Here is a 21,615-nt window from a genome sequence, read left to right on the forward strand (position 1 = left end):
GACTGAAAATGTATTTGAAGAAATTATGGCTGCAAATTTCCCAAACCTAAAGAAGGAAACATATCCAGATACGGGAAGCACAGAAGGTCCCAAACAAGATGAACCCAAATAGACCTACTCCAAGACATAATAAAAATGGCAAAAGTTAAAAATAAAGAGAGAACTCTAAAGGCAGCAAAATAAAAACAGAGTTCATTACTAGGGAACCTCCAGAAGGCTATCAGTTGACTTCAATACAGAAATACTGCAGGCCAGAAGGGAGAGGCAGAATAAAAGGAAATGATCAAATCACAAAAAGTAAAAGGGAAGAAGAAAAGAATCAACTGGAAAATACAGTTTGGTGTGGCAATATGTAAATCAACTACACTTCAACATTTTTTTTTAATGAAAAGTGTAAATCAACTATATTTCAACAAAATTTTTAAAGGAAAAAAAAAAGAAATAGAAATAAATACATGAATCAATAATTACTTTAAATGTCAATACTCCAATCCAAAGACATAGAGTAGGACTTCCCTAGTGGAGTACTGGATAAGAATCTGCTTGCCAATGAAGTAGACACGAGTTCGATCGCTGGTGCTAGAAGATTGCAAATGCCACAGAGCAAGTAAGCCTGGCCCCACAACTAACGAGTCTGTGTGCCACAACTACTGAACCCAAACCCATAAAGCCTGTGCTCAGCAACAAAAGAAGAAACCACAGTGAGAAGCCCACACACAACAAAGACCCAGCACAGCCAAAAATTAATTAATTTTTAAAACCGAAGAGGGGATATACACTATCATGTGTAAAATTAAAAAAAAAAATAAAAGAGTGACAGACTGGATTAAAAAATAAAAGCCTACCATATTCTGCCTACAAGAGATCCACCTTAAGGCAAAGGACACATACAGATTGAAAGTGAAGGCATGGAAAAAGATATCTCATGCAAAAATAAAGAAAGCAGGACTTGCAATACTCATATCAGACAAAACAGATTTTAAAGCAAAGGCTACAAAGATAAAGGACACTATATAATGATAAAAGGATCAATACAAGAGGAAGATTTTACACTCATCAACAAATATGCACATAATTTAAGAGCACCCAAATACATAAATAACTAACAGATATGAAGGGAGAAATCAGCAGGAAGACAATAGTAGGAAAGTAACACCCAGCTCACATCAGTGGAGAGATTTTCCAGACAGAGAATCAAAATGCAACAGAAGTCCCAAATGTTACAACAGAAAAGTAAAACTTAATAGGTATTTTCAGGACACTGCATCCAAAAAAACCCCACAGAATATACATATTTTTCAAGTGCACACACATTTTCTAGGATTGACCACATGTCCTGGGGCACAAAACTAACCTAAACAAATTTAAGGGTACAGATATTATTTCAAGCATTTTCTCCGATCACAATGGCATGAAACGAGAAATCAACCACAGGAAACAAGAAAAAAAAAAAGATTACATGGAGACTGAATAACATGCTACTTAAAAAAAAAAAAAAAAGGTTCAATAAGGAAATTAAAAAGTACCGTGAGACAAACAACAACACAACCATAGAAAATCTATGTGAAGTGAAGCCGCTCAGTCGTGTCCGACTCTTTGGGACCCCATGGACTGTAGCTCACCAGGTTCCTCCATCCATGGGATTTTCCAGGCAAGAGTACTGGAGTAGGTTGCCACTTCCTTCTCCAGGGGATCTTCCCGACCCAGGGATCAAACCCGGGTCTCCCACATTGTAGGCAGACGCTTTACGGTCTGAGCTACCAGGGAAGCCCTATGCAATCCAGCAAAAGCAGTTCTTAGAGACCAGTTCATAGTGATAACAGGTCTTCATCAAAAACAAGAAAAATATCCCAAGTAAAAAGCCTAATCTACTACACAAAAGAATTAAAAAAAAAAATAAACAAACAACCTAAAGTCAGAAGAAGGAAGGAAATAAAGATGGGGGTAGGGGAGAAATAAAATAGAGATTAGGAATAGGGAAAAAAAGTCAACAAAATCAAGAGCTGGTTCTTTCAGAGGGTAAACAAAACTGAACTTCCAATACAAAAAAAGCCCAGGACCAGAGGGCATCATAGGCAAATTCTCTCAAAGAAGAATATAGAAGATTGAAGGAGAGAGAACAGTCTCAAAGACATTCTATAAAGCCACCATCACTCTAATACCAAAACCAGAGGAAGAAACCACCAAAAAAGAAAATTACAGGTCAGTATCATTGATGCATACATAACACGACCAAGTGGGATTCATCCCAGGTTCACAAGTATCGTTCAACATATACACAAATCAACGTAACACATCACAGTAACAAGTCAAAAACCACATGATCATCTCAACAGATGCAGAAAAAGCATTCAATATCCATTCAAGATAAAAACTCCTATTACGTAACAAATAAAAAGGATCCAAATTGGAAGGGAGGAGGTACAATTGTTACTATATGCAGGTGACATGATACATATATAGAAAGCCCTAAGAACTATACATAAAAACGAACAGATCTAATAAATGAATTCAGCAAAGTAGTAGGATACAAGATTAACATTCAGAAATTGGTTGCATTCCCTTCACAGTAACAATGAAATATCAGAAAGAGAATGTCCTTTAAAATCTCACCAAAAGATATATGTCAGAAACAAACACAATACTGTAAAGCAATTATCCTCCAATTAAAAATAAATAAACCGAAAAAAAAAAAAAAGAAACCTTCCACGAGAAAAAAAGTTTCACCAAAAAAATTTAAAAACCTAGGAATAAACTTGAGCAAGGAAGTGAAAAACTTACATGCTGAGAGTTATAAAATATTAAGAAATAAAAGAAGATTCAAAGAAACAGAAAAATAGCCCATGCTCTTGAATTGAAAGAACACTGTTAAAATGGAAATACTCTCCAGAAAAATCTACAGATTTTAATGTGATCCCTATCATATTACCCCCTCATGACATTTTTTCACAGAAGTAAAATAATCCAAAAATTTATGTGGAACCATAGACCCACAATTGCCAGAGCAATTGTCAGGGGGGAAAAAAAAGAAAAGCAGGAAGCATAACTCTCCCAGACTTCAGACAATACTACAAAGCTACAGTAAACAAAACAGTTTGCACCTGGTACAAAAACAGACATGCAAATGACTGGAACAATATAGAGAGCCCAGAAATAAACCTATACAATTACAGTCAATCTCCAATGAACAAAGCAAGAATAAACAATGGGAAAAAGACAGTCTCTTCAGCAAGTGGTGCTGGGAAAGTTGGACAGCTGCATGTAAAAAACGAAGTTAGAACATACCCTTTCACAACACACAGACATGAACTCAAAATGGCTTAAAGACTTAAAACATATTTTGGCGTTTTTGTAAGGTGAGTTCATATCCTTCTGCTCTGCCACCTTCAGTGTCTAGTTTTATTTAACACTATAAAACTCCTAAAATAGAGCATAGCAAAAACATTCTGATACAAATGGTACCAACGTTTTTCTTAGCTTAGTCTCCCAAGGCAATAGATATAAAAAGAAAAAGAAAAAAAAAAAAAAACACAAATTGGAGCTAATAAAACTTACAAGCTTTTGCATAGCAAAGAAAACTATAAGAAAAACCCAACAAAAACAACAAAAAATGAAGACAAGATATGGAGTGGGAGAAAATTTCTATAAATGATAGGACCAACAAGTGCTTAACTCCAAAATATACAAATAGTTTATATAACTCAAGAACAAAAAAACAAACAACCCAATCAAAAAATGGGCAAAAGATCTTAATAGTTAATTCTCCACCTCAACAGATATTTTTCCAAAGATATACAAATAGTCAGTAAGCACATGAAAAGAAGCTCAACATCACATTACAGAAATGCATATCAGAACTACAATGAGGTACAATCTCACAGCAGCCAGAATGATCATGATTAAAAAGTCTATAAGTAACAAATGCTGGAGAGGATGTGGAGAGGATGTGGAGAAGAGAAATCTCCTGCACTGCTGATGGGAATGTAAGCTGGTACAGCTACAATGCAAAACAAAAAGAAGGTTCCTCAGAAACCTAAGAATAGAATTACCATATAATCCAGCAATCTTGGGAATACATCCAGGCAAAACTGTAATTCAAAAAGACACATGAACGCCTATGTTCATAGCAGCACTATTCACAAGAACCAAAACACAAAAACAACCTAAATTTCCACCAACAGATAAATGGACAAAGATATGGTATAAATACAGTGGAATACTACTCAGTCATAAAAATGAAATGCCAAGTGCAGCAACGTGGATGCAACTATAGACATTATCACACTAAGTGAAGTTAAGTCAGAAAGAGAAAAACAATTATCACCTGATATCACACAGGTGGAATCTAAAATATGGCACAAATGAACCTATCTGTAAAATGGAAAGACTTTTAGACACAGAGAACAGAATTGGGGTTGACAAGGTGGAGGGGGGAGGGAGAGGGATGGCCTGGGAGTACGGGGTTGGTAGATGCAAATTATCACATTTAGAGTGGATAAACAATAAGGTCCTAACGTACATCACAGAGAATACAATATCTTGTGATAAACCATGATGGAAAAGAATATAAGAGAATAACTGAGTCACTCTTCCAGCAACACAAGAGAACACCACAAGATCTTGACGACCCAGATAATCACGATGGTGTGATCACTCACCTAGAGCCAGACATCCTGGAATGTGAAGTCAAGTGGGCCTTAGAAAGCATCACTACGAACAAAGCTAGTGGAGGTGATGGAATTCCAGTTGAGCTATTTAAAATCCTGAAAGACGATGCTGTGAAAGTGCTGCACTCAATATGCCAGCAAATTTGGAAAACTCAGCGGTTCCATGGGACTGGAAAAGGTCAGTTTTCATTCCAATCCCAAAGAAAGGCAATGCCAAATAATGCTCCAATTATTGCACAATTGCACTCATCTCACACGCTAGTAAAGTGATGCTCAAAATTCTCCAAGCCAGGCTTCAGCAATATGTGAACCGTGAACTTCCAGATGTTCAAGCTGGTTTTAGAAAAGGCAGAGGAACCAGAGATCAAATTGCCAACATCTGTTGGATCATCAAAAAAGCAAGAGAGTTCCAGAAAAACATCTACTTTGCTTAATTGACTATGCCAAAGCCTTTGACTGTGTGGATCACAACAAACTGGAAAATTCTTCAGGAGATGGGAATACCAGACCACCTGACCTGCCTCTTGAGAAACCTGTATGCAGGTCAGGAAGCAACAGTTAGAACTGGACATGGAACAACAGACTGGTTCCAAATAGGAAAAGGAGTATGTCAAGGCTATATACTGTCACCCTGCTTATTTAACTTACATGCAGAGTACATCATGAGAAACGCTGGGCTGGAAGAAGCACAAGCTGGAATCAAGATTGCTGGGAGAAACATCAATAACCTCAGATATGCAGATGACACCACCCTTATGGCACAAAGTGAAGAGGAACTAAAAAGCCTCTTGATGAAGGTGAAAGAGGACAGTGAAAAAGTTGGCTTAAAACTCAACATTCAGAAAACTAAGATCATGGCATCTGATCCCATCACTTCATGGCAAATAGATGGGGAAACAATGGAAACAGTGACAGACTTTATTTTGGGGGGCTCCAAAATCACTGCAGGTGGTGACTGCAGCCGTGAAATTAAAAGATGCTTGTTCCTTGGAAGAACAGTTATGACCAACCTAGACAGCATATTAAAAAGCAGAGATATTACTTTGCCAACAAAGGTCCATCTAGTCAAAGCTATGGTTTTTCCAGTGGTCATGTATGGATGTGAAAGTTGGACTATAAAGCTAAGCAGTGAAGAATTGATGCTTTTGAACTGCAGTATTAGAGAAGACTCTTGAGAGTCCCTTGGACTGCAAGGAGATCCAATCAGTCCATCCTAAAGGAAATCAGTCCTGATTATTCATTGGAAGGACTGATGCTGAAACTGAAACTCCAATACTTTGGCCACCTGATGCAAAGAACTGACTCATTTGAAAAGACCCTGATGCTTAGAAAGATTAAAGGCAGGAGGAGAAGGGGATGACAGAGGATGAGATAGCTGGATGGCATCACCGACTCAATGGACATGAGTTTGAGTAAACTCTGGAAGTTGGTGATGGACAGAGAGGCCTGGTGTGCTGCCGTCCATGGGGTCGGACACGACTGAGCGACTGAACTGAGTCACTTTGTGTACAGCAGAGACTGGTATAACACTGTAAATACATTATGCTTCAATTAAAAAAAACTGAAAAAGATAAATTAAAGTCAATACTGTAGTTGGTGGAGCAGAGGGTATGAACTCACCTCCTTAGGAAAACACCGAACTCACAGCTAACTGCTGAAGAACCAGTGACCAAAAAAAAAGGCTGGAACCTACCAGAAAAAAATTGCCCTACATCCAAAGACAGAGAAGCCACAATGAGATGGCAGGAGGGGTGCAATCATGTTAAAATCAAATCCCATACTCAACAGGTGGGCAACTCACAAAACGGGAAAACAATTAAACCACAGAAGTTATCCCACAAGATTGGAAGTTCTGAGCCCCATGTCAGGCTTCCAGTCTGGAGTCTGGTAACAGGAGAAGGAGTCCCTAGAGAATTGGGTTTTGAAGGCCAGCAGGATTTGACTGCAGGAATTCCACAAGGCTGGAGGAAGCACAAACTCCACTCTTGGAAAGGAGCAGACAAGTCTTGTGTGCACCAGGACTCAGGGGAAAAAAACAGGACCCCATAGAGACTTGGTCAGACCCACCTGCCTACTAAAGGAAGATCTTGCAAAGGCAGGGATGGCTGTAGCCCACTGCAGAACAAAGATTCTGGCAGCAGCAATTCTATAAAGTACTCATTGGTATGAGTCCTTCTAGAGGCCCACATTAGTTCCACCAAACAGCCTATAAACTTCAGTGGTGGGTCACCTCAAAGCCAAACAGCCAACAGGACAGGAACACACCCCACCCATGAGCAGACTTAAGTCTCCCTCAGCATGGCCCTGCCCAAGCGAGGGACAAAACGCAGCTCAGTCTACAGCAGGGGAGGAACCAGCCTCTCTCATCAGAAAGCCTGCACAAGTCGCTTAAGATGGCCTCATACACCAGAGAGCAACAGAAGAAGCAAGAACTACAATCTTGTAGCCTACGAAATGGAAACCAGTTACAGAAAGTTAGAGAAAATGAGAGAAGAGTCATATGTCATAGAAGAAGGAAACATGAAACCCCAGAAGAATAATTAAGTGAAGTAGAGATGGCCAACCTACTACCGGAAAAAGAATTCACAATAATGACAGTGAAGATGAAGATGAAACATGATATCAGAAAAAGAATGGAGGCACAGATCAAGAAGATGCAAGAAGATACAGAAGAACTAAAGAACAGACAGAGATAAAAAAAAAATACAATAATTGCAGAGAAAAATACACTGGAAGGAATCAATAGTGGAGTAAGAGAGGCAGATAATGGATAAGTGACCCGGAAGGCAAAATGGTCGCAATCACTGCCATGGAAAAGAATAAAAAAGAATGAAAAGAAATGAAGACAGTCTAAGGGAACTCTGGGACAACGTTAAACACACCAACATTCACACTATAGGGGTACCAAATGGAGAAGGGAGAAAGGACCTGAGAAAATACTAGTGTAATAGCTGAAAAATTCCCTAACATGGGAAAGGAAAAAGTCATCCAAGTCCACATAGAGTCCCAGGAAGGAGAGTTCCAAGCAGGATAAACCCAAGGAGGAACATGGTGAGACACACAGTAATCAAACTGAGAAAAACTAAAGACAAAGAAAAAAAATATTCAAAGAAGCAAGGGAAAAGCAAATAACAAACAAGGGAACACCCATAAGATTATCAGCTGATTTCTCAGCATAAACTCTGCAGGCCACAAGGGAATGGCACAATTATATTTAGAGTGATGAAAGGGAGGCACCTACAACTAAGAATACTCTACCCAGCAAAGCTCTCCTTCAGATTCGATGGAGAAATCAGAAGCTTTATAGACAAGCAAAAGCTAAGACATTCATTTCTCATGCTAGCAAGGTTATGCTCAAAATTCTTCGAGGTAGGCTTCAGCAGTACCTAAACTGCAAACTTCCAGACGTACAAGCTGGGATTAGAAAAGGCAGAGGATCCAGAGATCAAATCGTCAACACTCACTGGATCATGGAAAAAACAGGGAGTTCCAGAAAAACTTCTAATTCTGCTTCACTGACTATGCTAAAGCCTTTGACTAAGTGGATCACAACAAACTGTGGAAAATTCTTAATGAGATGGGAGTACCAGACCACCTCATCTGTCTCCTGAGAAACCTGTATGCAGGTCAAGAAGCAACAGTTAGAACTAGACATGGAACAACAGTTCAGTTCCAAGTTAGGAAAGGAGTATGACAAGGCTGTATATTGCCATTCTGCTTACTTAACTTATATGTAGAGTACATCATGCGAAATGCTGGGCTGGATGAATTATATGCTGGGCTGGATGAATTATAAGCTGGAACCAAGACTGCTGGCAGAAATATCAACAAACTCAGAAATATAGATTATACACCACTCTTAATGGCAGAAAGTAAAGCGGAACTAAAGAGCCTCTTGATGAGGGTGAAAGAGGAGAGTGAAAAAGCTGGATTGAAACTCAACATTCAAAAAACTAAGATCAAGCATTTGGTCCCATCACTTCATGGCAAACAGATGGGGAAACAATGGAAACAGTGATAGATCTTATTTTCTTGGGCTGCAAAATCACTGCAGTGACTGTAGCCATGAAATTAAAAGACTCTTGCTCCTTGAGAGGAAAGCTATGACAAACTTAGGCAGTGTATTAAAAAGCAGACATCACTTTGCCAACAAAGGTATGTATTGTCAAAGCTATGGTTTTTCCAGTAGTCGTGTATGGATGTGAAAGTTGGATCATAAAGAAAGCTGAGCACTGAAGAAGTGATGCTTTTGAATTGTGCTGGAGAAGATTCTTGAGAGTCCCTTGGACAGCAAGATCAAATCAGTCAATTCTAAAGGAAATCAATCCTGAATATTCAATGGAAGAATAGGTGCTGAAGATGAAGCTCCAATACTTTCGCCACCTGATGCAAAGAGCCAACTCAACTGGAAAAGACCCTGATGCTGGGAAATACTGAAAGGGAAAGGAAAAGAGGACAGCAGAGGATGAGATGATTAGATATCATCATCAACTCAATGGACATGAATTTGAGCAAACTCCAGGAGACAGTGAAAGACAGGGAAGCCTGGCATGCTTCTGAACTTAGCAACTGAACAACAACAACAACAACAAAAGCTAAGTTAATTTAGCACCAGCAGACCAGCTTGCAACAAACACTAAAGCAACTTCGCTAAACAGGAAACAGACCAGCAACTTAAAATACCTTATACATATATAGAAAACCTTGTGGGAATAGCAAATCCAGAAACTACAATAGATAAACACATTTAAAAAAATGCAATTCAAACACAACATTAAAGATGATCATCAAAACTAGATACCATTTTTTACATACTGGATTTTAAAACTGCAAATAATAAAATGTCATTTATAATGGAGAGACACCTGCACTCACATAAATTATTAGACTGTGAATTGTTACAGCTATTTAACAGGTGATCCAACATTTCTTATTACAGTATATCCTAGTACCCAGCAAGTCCACTACAGCCATCATCTCAAAATGCATAATAAAGGCCTATGAAAGCCATATACAAGAAAGTTACCTGAAGTCCTGTTTATAGTAATGAAAAACTAGAAATAACCTAAAAAGCAATCCACAAGGGAACTGATAAAATAATCATGGTATGTTCATACCAAGTAATGCCACACAGAACTTTCAAAGAATGAGGAAAATGTGTAAGTCTTAACGTGGTTTGATTTCCAAATAAGTGACTGAAACATGCAAGGGGCTTGCAGGATGTAGCCAAGGTTGTGGTTTGGACCTAGCCAGAGATTTCATAAATGTTTGCTAACTCTGTTACATATTTTCCCCTACTCTATTGCTTACCATTTAATTGTTTACAATGTGGCAAGCAATTTGCCATTTGGCAAGCAATCCAGTAGGGGAAAATACCAATGTAACAGAATTAGCAAACATTTATGAAACCCATGGGGACTGCAGCCATGAAATTAAAAGACGCCTACTCCTTGGAAGGAAAGTTATGACCAACCTAGATAGCATACTCAAAAGCAAGAGACATTACTTTGCCAACGAAGGTTCGTCTAGTCAAGGCTATGGTTTTTCCTGTGGTCATGTATGGATGTGAGAGTTGGACTGTGAAGAAGGCTGAGTGCTGAAGAATTGATGCTTTTGAACCGTGGTGTTGGAGAAGACTCTTGAGAATCCCTTGGACTGCAAGGAGATCCAACCAGTCCATTCTGAAGGAGATCAGCCCTGGGATTTCTTTGGAAGGAATGATGCTAAAGCTGAAACTCCAGTACTTTGGCCACCTCATGCGAAGAGTTGACTCATTGGAAAAGACTCTGATGCTGGGAGGGATTGGGGGCAGGAAGAGAAGGGGACGACAGAGGATGAGATGGCTGGATGGCATCACTGACTCGATGGACGTGAGTCTGCGTGAACTCCAGGAGTTGGTGATGGACAGGGAGGCCTGGCGTGCTGCGATTCATGGGGTCGCAAAGAGTCAGACACGACTGAGCGACTGAACTGAACTGAACTGAACTGATGAAACCCATATGGGACTTCACAGGTGCTGCTAGTGGTAAAGAATCCACCTGCTGATGCAGGAGACATGAGACGTGGGTTCGACCCTGGGTGGGCAAGATCCCCTAGAGGAGGGCATGGTTACCCACTCCAGTATTCTTGTCTGAAGAGTTCCATGGACAGAGGAGCCCACTGGGCTATAGTCCATGGGGTCATAAAGAGTCAGACACGAATAAGCAACTAACACACACACATACACAGACACATGCATACACGAAGCTAAGTTCAGTGTATGTGAATTTATACACAGTCTATGGAGTTAACATTTTAAGTTTTTTTTTTTTTTTTAACATTTTAAGTTTTATGCACTTCTCTGTATATAACATACTTCAAAAAAATTAAACTAAACAACAATGAACTGTGTAAGAACTAAATTCAGTTTACCTGTGACTTTTTCTTTCCTGGAACACATACTTTCACACTTTTCCCTTTTATCAGAAGAGGTGTTGTTTCAATGTACTCCATGACTGCAGTAATTGCTTCTTTAAATTCCATTTCCAAGTAAGCCTAAAATGAAACATATTATACTTTAAGTCAAAAATCTACCTTAAAATTCTCTGACTTAATACTTCCTTGTGGAATATAAAACTGAAATTACCTCAAGTCCTGTTGATTTTACCTCCTTTCACTTTTTCCTCTTGCTAAAGTATAATCTGATCTTTAGGATGTTTTCACACACAAAATGGACATTTAACCTAATGGAATTTCTATACCATTACCAAGATAAGGAGGAAGCAGTCCATGGCAAGATCATAAGAGAGTAAGAAACAGGAAGGCAGGGCTCACTGAACAACAGGAAAGAAGGCAGGATCTAGTCTAGCTGCCGTTAAATTTGAACTTTTTAAGGTTTCTTGCAACAAAGAAAATTATACCAACTATGTTCCCTTGTTTTACATCCTAATTTCATGTTCTGTTTACTCCAGGGTTTGTAGAGTTTATAGAACTTTACTATGTAAGTTACAGAAATACAATTCAAATGTAAAAAATACTGTACAAACAAAATCTTTTTTTTTAACATCACCTCACTGAAGTGCTAAAGCAATGAATGGCAAACTATGGCCTGCCATCTGTTTTTTTATAAATAAGTTTTTTTGAACACAGCCATGCATATTCATTTATATATCATCTATAACTGTTAAGTACTACAACAGAGTTGTATAGCTGAGCAAAATAGTTGAAATCCTATGACATGCCACACCTAAAATATTATCTGGCCCTTCAAAGAAAAGTGTACTCGTCTAAAAAAACAGTGTGCTGTTGTAAAGGATATAAAGCAGTATCTAGGAACCCTGTTCATTCAATTCCAAACATTTACATAACTCAAGTAACAGTTGTATATGGAGTAAAAGCTGAAAGATCTGACAAGTCTTTATAAAACAAAATTATGACTTTTTAGAACAGACTAAATAACTCACTTCCTTTCTGTATGGAACAATCAGGACATCATTAACCTTTCCAAATGGTTGAAATATTTTTCTAATTTCTTCTTCAGTACAGCCATCTTCTGGTAATTCAGATATCAGAAGAACAGGACCATAATGTGAAGACTGGTCCTTCCGAAGCTATTTTTGAGATGAATGAAAATTAAACCAAATTAAGTGACAAAGTATAGTTACAATAATTCCCAATATAATTTTTCTACCATTTATCCTAGTACATTAAGCAATCTTTTTTATTAAAATATTATATTTTCTGCTTATAAATATAAATAATTCTTATACTTTCTACTTATACAAATATTTTAGAACATTTAAAAACTTTTTGAAATACTAAGAAAAGCAGGAAGAAATGTTTTATATTTTACCACTCAAACCCAACAGCGGGCAGTTTACAGGCAACCAATCACAGATGCTCTTTTCTGTACAGAGAAGCATTTCGTAACAAACCAGACCTATGAAGTAGTCCAAAACTAGTAAAGAGTACTTTTCTATACAAAATTGGATGGCACATCATCAGTAAAGCTGAAGTTACAGCTTTATTTAGTCTGTTGTAATAATTTAAAAAATATCTAGATAGACATAGTATTTTAATAGATTCATATATACAATTTGAATATACTTTATTATTTACCACCTATGTTAAAAATTGACTCAAAAAAACTTTTAAAGTTCCACTACTGCCATCTAGAAATCTAGAAACAAAATGAATGTTACAGAACCAGTTAGCCTTTTCAAAATTAATTCCCTATACTCAATATTTCTTCAAAATTCTGTAGTATCAGGTTGATTACTGTAAGTTCATCCTATTAAATATAAGCTCTATGGGGGCAAGGAACTGTAATTGTTTAAAGTTAAGACAATGTTAAGAGAAATGTATACCTAAACACTTGAAGATCTGTTAATGTTATAAAATACACCTATTAGTACCCAGAAAACAGACTAGTATTCTACACTGGGCAACAAAGTAGCTTCTGAACTATACTATAAAAAAACATAAAACAGATTAAAAATGATTCTCAGCAGATAGTCACTCATAGATTACTAACAAAGATTACAAAAACTCATTAATACTACTGATTACGTCCATTTCCCCAATCAGAGAGCAAAATTTGTAACATGGATCAGTGTGGTCAGCCAAAAACACCAAACCATCAAAATGTTCTCAATTTTGATATTTGTAATCTATAAGACTTTAATTATTGGACCTTTCCTGTATTCAAAACAGAAATCAATAAAAAATATTTTGTATCAAAATAAATCACAATTTCCTCAAAAATATGAAAATTAAAAATTCTGAACAACTTTGTTTTCTCTTTGTCATATTAACAAGTGAAGGTACACACTTCTACTTTCACTAACAAAGAAGTACTGACCTTACGTTGCAGAGAAACCGTTTTATCAGCCATTTGTTTACTTTCTGATGGGGTATCATCTTCAAGATTCTTTGATTTGTAACGAGTACAATGTCCTCCTATATTTGAATCACTCTTTGCAGAACTTGTAGATTTAACTGATGTCTTTGCTCCACTGCCAGTTTTAAGTTTTTGTGCTGGTGAGTGTCCTTTATCAACTGCTTCAGGATGCTTCTGTTTACTGAATTCTGACTCATGCCCAAATCGTTGTATTACATCTTCTAATGCTTTTTTCCTATCTATTAAAAGTACACAAATACTACTTCAATTGAAAAGAATTTTATAAAAAAATAATATAACCCCTCAACTGCCCAAATATTTAACACACTGAGCCACTGTTAGGCCAACAGGTGGCAAATACATACAAAAAAATTATTAGTCTTTAATTCTTTACTCAAAAGGTATTCACATGAAGATCCTTTATTCAGTGAGCTTCTCTTATACCAGAGATCCTCAAACTTTTGATTTCAGTATCCCTTTACAGTATTAAAAACTGAGGACTCCAAAGAGCATTTGTATTCAATTTATCAATATTTACCACAGAAGAAACTAATATAGAATTTTAAAATATTATTTAATAATAAAACTCCTATGTTAACATAAACAATATATTTTTATAAAAAACTTTACTTTCAAAACAAAAATTTTTTAGATGAGTATTATTTTCATGAACACTTAAATGTTGGGCTTAAAAGAAGACATCTGAATTCTCTAATCAGAGAATTCTGCATCCAATGTGCTGGATACACTATTTTGGCTACCATATTTTATTTCAGAGATATGTAGTTGAAAAAGGAAAAAAAATCTCAGACCTCTGAAAAGATTTCAGAAAAAAAATTATGTAAAAAATACTTCTGGAAAGGTCACTAAACCAACATTAAGACACATGTTGAAAATTTGAACAATTTTAAAATGTTTTAAATTAATTCATGGAAGACAAGTCTATAATCAATTACTAAGGCAAACTAAGATATCTGTATATCCCCGGTTTTTTTAAGTTTGATGTTGGGTGTGTAGATACACTCTCCCACATTTCTTGTGATACATAATAAAGGGAAGAAGAACGAAAGAGGTGGTAATGTGAGTCAAATTTCACACAGAAATTCTAAAATTTAATAAATTACAACATTTAATTTCTTAAAAACCTTAGAAGTTTCAAAAAGAGCTGAGCCAAATATCTCAAAATGTCAACATTTAAAAAAAATCTTGAGCAGAGTAAGTAAGTCACATTTCAAGCTTAACGCAAATACAGGAAAAAAAAAATCAAATGAATTAAAAAAAAAAAAACTAGAATGGTTTAGTCAAAATAAGTACTTATTATTCACAAACATAAGTGTACCTGATGATCTCTCTGATCTCCTTGATGTCCTTTCAGGGCTAACTGATCGAAAGCATTTTGGACTACCTCTAAATGGATTTCTCATTCGATATGGTGAACGGGATCTGGATCTGTATCTAGGAATAAAACGATGGCAAATTCTTGGACTTCGGCTTCTTGGTCTATACATACAACGCACGGGGCTTCGAGATCGACGAAATCTATGACTTGAGCTTGATCTCCTAGAATGCCTCGGACTGGGGGAATGAGATCGTCTTCTTGGAGTTTCATTTTCTTTTCTATTGCCTTCATTTCTACAAAGTGCAAGAATAAAAACACAAGATTCATCAATTTTCTATAAATTTAAATTTATATCAATGACAGATTTACCTTCTTAAAATCAAGCTATTAATATTAACAATGCCAAACTCTAATATCATGTATTTATGTAAAGCAAAAACCTGCTTGTTATGATGCAGTTAGGTTTTGTAAATGAATAAGGATCAGTCAAAGCAGATGATCACCTCTGACTGCTTACATTCCTGTTGTGTTTACTCACAAATAAATATCACCAATTTCTTGCATTTTTCCTATATCACTACTATATCCAATTATGTTTTGAAAGTATTAAGTTATATAAAGAATTTAGGAAATAACAAATGTTTCTCAACAATTTTCCCACGAAGATTACGCCTTCCACAAATATTTGACTCCTATACTTGTATTTATACACACTGAATAGGGAAACTCCATTCTCAGCCTTCAAGCCATTTATAATCTGCCATTTATAATCTAAGATCCCACAAACATAAAATAAGAATAAAAGTATAAAGTATTTTCAGAAAAGACTAAAAAAGAAAAGTTCACAGATGGGAGCTATTACAGGTAAACTGGGGTAACTAAAGATTTCTAGAGATGGTTGCATTTCCCTACTGTTTAAAAATAAAAATGGTAAAAATGAGATTCTATTCAAAACAGTGCCTTAAAAAAAAAAAAGTGTTTACTTTTAAAGGAAAATCAAATTTCAATAATACCACTATTAAAAAAAAATAACTACCTTCTTGATGGGAGGATCTCAGGATTCCAATCAGGATACCTATTTTGAGAATAAACAATATTAATGAACAGTTAAGATTATAAGGCTCAATCTTTCCCTGCAATATATAGAGAATACTGTTCAAAACAAATGTTAAGGGAATTCCCTCGCCGTCCAATGGTTAGGACTCCATGCTTTCACTGCTAAGGGCACAGGTTCAATCTCTAGCTGGGGAACTAAGTTCCCACAAGCCATGTGGTGCAGCAAAAAAAATTAAAAAATAAAAAATCTTAAAAAATTGGAAAAAAAAATTTTTTATTAAAAAATGTTTTTAATTAAAAAAATTTAAAACATTTTAAAAAGTTAAGTGATTTATTAGTATATTAAAATATGAATATTTTCTTCAAAGTAAAATATTTTGAGTGTCTAGTTCAATAAAGAGTCAGTTTCAGGCAACTCAGGAAAAAGAAACACATTCCCTGTACTTTAAACGCCTTGACATTTATTTAGGTAAAATAGGAAGTACACATAAAATTGTTAAGAGGTATAGAAGAGCTGTAAAACACCAGCTTAGGTAAGCGTTAAAGACAGTTTACTCAACTCTGCAGAACTCTAGAGGACACCATTCTACAGAATGAGACATGAATGCTGCCCCTTATATTGTACCAAGTGTTCCTCAGAGAGGATCTCAGGGGACAATTCAAAGAAAAGGTTGCTTTTCAGGTAGCCCTTTAAAAAGGGTTATCAAGAGGGAAGGATCAGGTTAGGTTTCATACTGTGGCAATACGTAAAAGGAGGATTACAGGCAAACATGTGTTCTATTCCAGGAACCAGTGTGGCCGCAGCATGGACATGACAAAAAGGAATTATGAGGCAGAAAACCTGGCAAGACAGCTCAGAGACAAACTTTGAAGGTCCCTGAAGCCATGTTAAGGAAGCTGAACCTAAGTAAAAGGCAATGGAGAACAATAAACATTTCTGAAGTGAAGGGAACATAGGAATGTTTGCAAAACAACTGGAAATAAATGTCTAGAAAAAGATGAGTGTTGAGATATTTAGAAATCAGACATCAACTACAGCACTAAGAGTTAATGAGATAGAGAATGGAGTTACTGGGAAGAGGGTTGAGGACAGAATCTTATGTACACTAACACTTAAGAGTAAAGCAATTGGTTCTTTCAAACCAATGAAAGAAATTAAGGGGTAATCACAGAAAAAAAAAGTAGGAGAAGTAACACCACAGAAGTCCAAGAAAAAGACATCTTCACCTTCAACTATTCCAGAGAATCCGGACTCTACATGTTAATGGGAAATAATGATTAAATTATTAAATCGCAGATGTACAAAAATACAATTTCAGTAGCCAAGAAGAGAGCTACATAAGGAAATGCAGGCAGCAAGCCACCTGACAAGAAAATAAAGTGAGGTCAAAAACTAACTAAAGGTAAAGCAGTTTTTATTTGTTGACATTTGTCTCAGATATTGTTGGCAGGTTAACTCAAAAGCAATTCTCACCATGTGCCAAATAGAGAGTCTATGTACCATAACCAGAGAGGCCTGGGAGCCACAACAAAGACCTAGCACAGTCAAAAACAAACAAAAACGCCAATTCTCAATTGCCTTTTCCCAGGTCTGCCTCCGTAACAAAGGCTAAAGAAAGCTAAATCTGCTTTCCCAGTCTCTTTAGAAGAGAGCCAGTAATAGGTTCAAACCAATGACATATAGGTACAAAACCACTGGCAGACTTCTGAGAAAATTTCTGCATCATCCTTCCTGCTTTGAGAGCAGATATGAAGGCTGGAGCATCTTATAACTATCAATGTGACAAATTGAGAAGGTAAAAAACTTAACTTCAATCCAGTGTATCTATCACTCAGCATCAACAACTGTCAAACATGAACAATTTTTTTCATCTACTACTACAATTTTTCTCTGGGATGGTTCTGGTTGCTGTCTCCTGTACAGTGTTACAAACCTCCATCCATAGATCTTCAGGCACCATCAGATCTAATCTCTTTAACCTACTTGTTACCTCTACTATGTGTGTATATATATGTATGTTACATATATATGTATGTATGTATAAGGGATTATGACTTTAACATCATCTTCTTTTAGGATTTTATATAGCTCAGCTAGAATTCCATCACCTCCACTAGCTTTACTGGTAGTAATGCTACCTACAGCCCACTTAACTTCACACTGCACGATGTCTGGGTATAGGTGAGTGACCACACCATCATGGGTTATTCAGGTCATCAAGATCTTTTTTGTATAGTTTTTCTGTGTATTCTTGCCATCTCGTCTTCATCTCTTCTGCTTCTGTTAGGTCCTTACCATTTCTGTCCTTTATCGTGCCATCCTTCCATGAACATGAAATGTTCCCTTGATATCTCCAATTTTCTTGAAGAGATCTCTCATCTTTCCCGTTCTAGTTATTTCCTCTATTTCTGTGCATTGTTCATTTAAGAAGGCGTTATCTTTCCTTGCTATTCTCTGGAACTCTGCATTCAGTTGGGTATATTTTTCCGTTTTCCCTTGCCTTTCACTTTTCTTTTTTCCTCAGCTATTTGTAAAACTTCCTCAGACAACCACTATGCCTCCTTGCATTTCTTTTTCTTTGGCATGGTTTTGGTCACTGCCACTTGAATGGTGTTACGAACTTCTGTTCATAGTTCTTCAGGCACTCTACCAGAACTAATCCCTTGAATCTATTTGTCACCTCTACTATATAACCATGACATCTGATTTAGGTCATACCTGGATGGCCTAGTGGTTTTCCCTACTTTCTTCAATTTAAGTCTGAATTTTGCAATAAAGAGCTTATGACCTGAGCCACAGTCATCTCCAGGTCTTGTTTTTGCTGACTGTATAGAGCCTCTCCATCTTTGGGTGCAAAGAACATAATCAATCTGATTTTGGTCACCATCACCATCTGGTGGTGTCCACATGTAGAGTCATCTCTTGGGTTGCTGGAAAGGGTATTTGCTATGATCAGTGCATTCTACTTGACAAAACTCTGTTAGCCTTTGCCCTACTTCATTTTGTACTCCAAGGCCAAACTTGCCTGTTATTTTGGTATCTCCTGACTTCCTATTTTTGCATTCCAATCCCCTATGATGAAAAGAACATCCTTTTTTTGGTATTAATTCTGGAAGATATTGTAACTCTTCAAAGAACAGGTCAACTTCAGCTTCTTCAGCATCAGTGTTTGGGGCAAGACTTCGATTACCCTGATGTTGAACGATCTGCCTTGGAAACAAACTAAGATCATTCTGTTGTTTTTGAGATTACACCCAAGTACTGCATTTTGCTGGAGGAGGAAATAGCAACCCACTCCGGCAATGGCAACCCATTCCAGTACTCTTGCCTGGAAAATCCCATGGATGGAGGAGCCTGGTAGGCTTCAGTCCATGGGGTCGTGAAGAGTCAGACATGACCGAGCGACTTCACTTTTACTTTTCACTTTCATGCATTGGAGAAGGAAATGGCAACCCACTCCAGTGTTCTTGCCTGGAGAATCCCAGGGACGGCAGAGCCTGGTGGGCTGCCATCTATGGGGTTGCACAGAGTCGGACACAACTGAAGTGACTTAGCAGTAGCAGTAGCCAGTACTCTTGCCAGGATAATCCCATGGACAAGGAGCCTGGCAGGCTACAGTTCATGGGGCCACAAAGAGTCGGACATGATTGAGTACAACAATCTGAAAGTCAGTTACTTAATATAAGTAAGCCTTAGCTTTCTCTTACGTGCGATCCTGGAAATACAGCTTGTTGCCAACACAGAGAAATTACTAAATTTCCAGAGCTTTCCAATTCAAGAGGGGGTAATAATATTTCAGATGTGAAATGATGTTTTAGATCTAAGTTAACCACTAGACTACATGTTCTTATATCTGCTGCCTGTGTGTTACCTAACCAGTTTTTTAAAATGTTTCAGAAGCATAATACATGACAATATAATATAATGGCTAAGAACAAGGACCTAAGTAAACGACATCATCTATATCCCAACGTGATACATAAGTATATATATTACCTATAAAGTTTTTGTGACAAAAATGTTCAACCTGAATTTAATGAAGAGGAAAAAACCAGAAAGGTGCAGAATGTGGAACAGTCTACAAGACAAGACATTTCAAAAGTCAACTGTTGTGAAAATAGCCTCAAAAAAAGTGTGGGGAGTGGGAGAGGCAAGGATAGTTATAAATGGCATTTTGGGAAAAATGGGAAAATTTGAATTTGGTCTGTGTATTAGAAGGTATTATGAAATCATTGTTAATCATGTGTTATACTGTAGTTAAAACAGATAACCACTGTAGAAAAAATTTCCTTATTCTTATGGAGGGGAGCCTTGGAGGAGAATGGCATGTATACATACATATGGCTGAGTTCCTTCCCTGTTCACCTAAAACTATCACAACATTGTTCATTAATCAGCTACACCTCAATATAAAATAAAAGCTTTAAAATTTTTTTCCCTTTTTATTAAGAGGTAGATGTTGAATTAAGGAGTGAAGTGTTACAATGACTGCAATGTATTTTCAACTAGTTTTTAAAAACTGTAACTAATATTAAAAATGTCCATATAAAGTATAATAGACACATCAAATGTTAACAGTTGGTTAATAAAGAGGAAGACTATGTTTATTATCCCTTCAAATTTGTTGCACCTTAGCAACTTTTCAGAATAAAGTATTGAGTGGAAAAAAGTTTTAACAAAGAGCCATGAGTTAGATATTAGTTGTGCCAATTATTTGCAGTATGACAGCTGGGAAGCTGCCTCTCACTGGTAAAATCACAAAAAATCATTACATGTATCTCTCACATAATATTTCAGTTAATATTATGAAATATTATTATTTCACAGGGTTGAAATATGATCTCACAGAGTTGCTTTGAAGATTACACTGTGTAAAAAGCATTTAGAAGAATGTCCAGCACACAAGCATATAGCTCTTTATTATGTTAATTATTATTTTTAATACTAAAGATAATGCACTATCTTTTCTCAAGTTAATCAATTTTACTTCTGTGTCATAACCCAGAAAGATTCAATAAGACGGAGAGAAGAGATAATAAACCTTTAAGAAAAAAAATTGAAACCTAAATATATATCAGTACAGGCTTCCTAGGTGGCTCAGTAGTTTAAAAAAAAAAAAAAATCCACTGCCAATGCAGGAGTTGCAGGAGACACAGGTTGGGTCCCCGGGTTGCAAAGATCCCCTGGAAGAGGAAATGGCAACCCACTCCAGTATTCTTGCCTGGAGAACCCCATGGTGAGAGAAGCCTGGCAGGCTACAGTTCCTGAGGTCACAAAGAGTCAAACACAACTGAGCACTCACACGTACATCAGTAAAGAAATGACTAAATAGATTTAAGTACAGAAGCACAATGCAGCTTATAAAAAAACAATGAAATAGCATATGTTTTGTCTTGCAAAGATCCAAAGCACCTAATCAAATCTAATGCATTTGTTTTTTAAGCAGTAGAGAGAAAGCCATGAAAAAATTATTCAAGAGTACCTGAAAAAGGTAAAAATGTAAAACAGAACAACAAAGTACCAGGCACGGAAACTACCTGCTTTAAAATTAGGGTCCTATGTACATGAAAAAAAGGCTTATCTACACAAAAAGCTTTCAGTAGGCATAAATGCCATGTGGCATAGAAAATTAATGGCAGTGCATGTAGCTAGACTCCTGTAACTAGCATTTAAT

At 36.7% G+C, this 21,615-nt stretch overlaps 1 protein-coding gene across 5 annotated transcripts in view; it reads right to left on the reverse strand.

Annotated features, from left to right (window-relative positions):
* Positions 1-21,615, reverse strand: part of ZNF638 (zinc finger protein 638) — a 90,719-nt gene that overhangs the window by 49,022 nt on the left and 20,082 nt on the right. For 4 of the 5 annotated variants that reach the window (XM_027554935.1, XM_027554933.1, XM_027554934.1 and 1 more), the window contains exons 4-8: positions 15,921-15,959; positions 14,885-15,177; positions 13,507-13,784; positions 12,110-12,256; positions 11,079-11,201 (exon numbers count right to left, since the gene is read on the reverse strand). In XM_027554935.1, coding sequence (XP_027410736.1) covers positions 11,079-11,201; positions 12,110-12,256; positions 13,507-13,784; positions 14,885-15,177; positions 15,921-15,959 — 880 coding nt within the window. The remainder of the gene's footprint in view (positions 1-11,078; positions 11,202-12,109; positions 12,257-13,506; positions 13,785-14,884; positions 15,178-15,920; positions 15,960-21,615) is intronic. The other variant, XM_027554936.1, reaches the window with a different exon arrangement.

The sequence above is a fragment of the Bos indicus x Bos taurus genome, chromosome 11 (genome assembly GCF_003369695.1).
Source record: "Bos indicus x Bos taurus breed Angus x Brahman F1 hybrid chromosome 11, Bos_hybrid_MaternalHap_v2.0, whole genome shotgun sequence".
Taxonomy (NCBI): domain Eukaryota; kingdom Metazoa; phylum Chordata; class Mammalia; order Artiodactyla; family Bovidae; genus Bos; species Bos indicus x Bos taurus.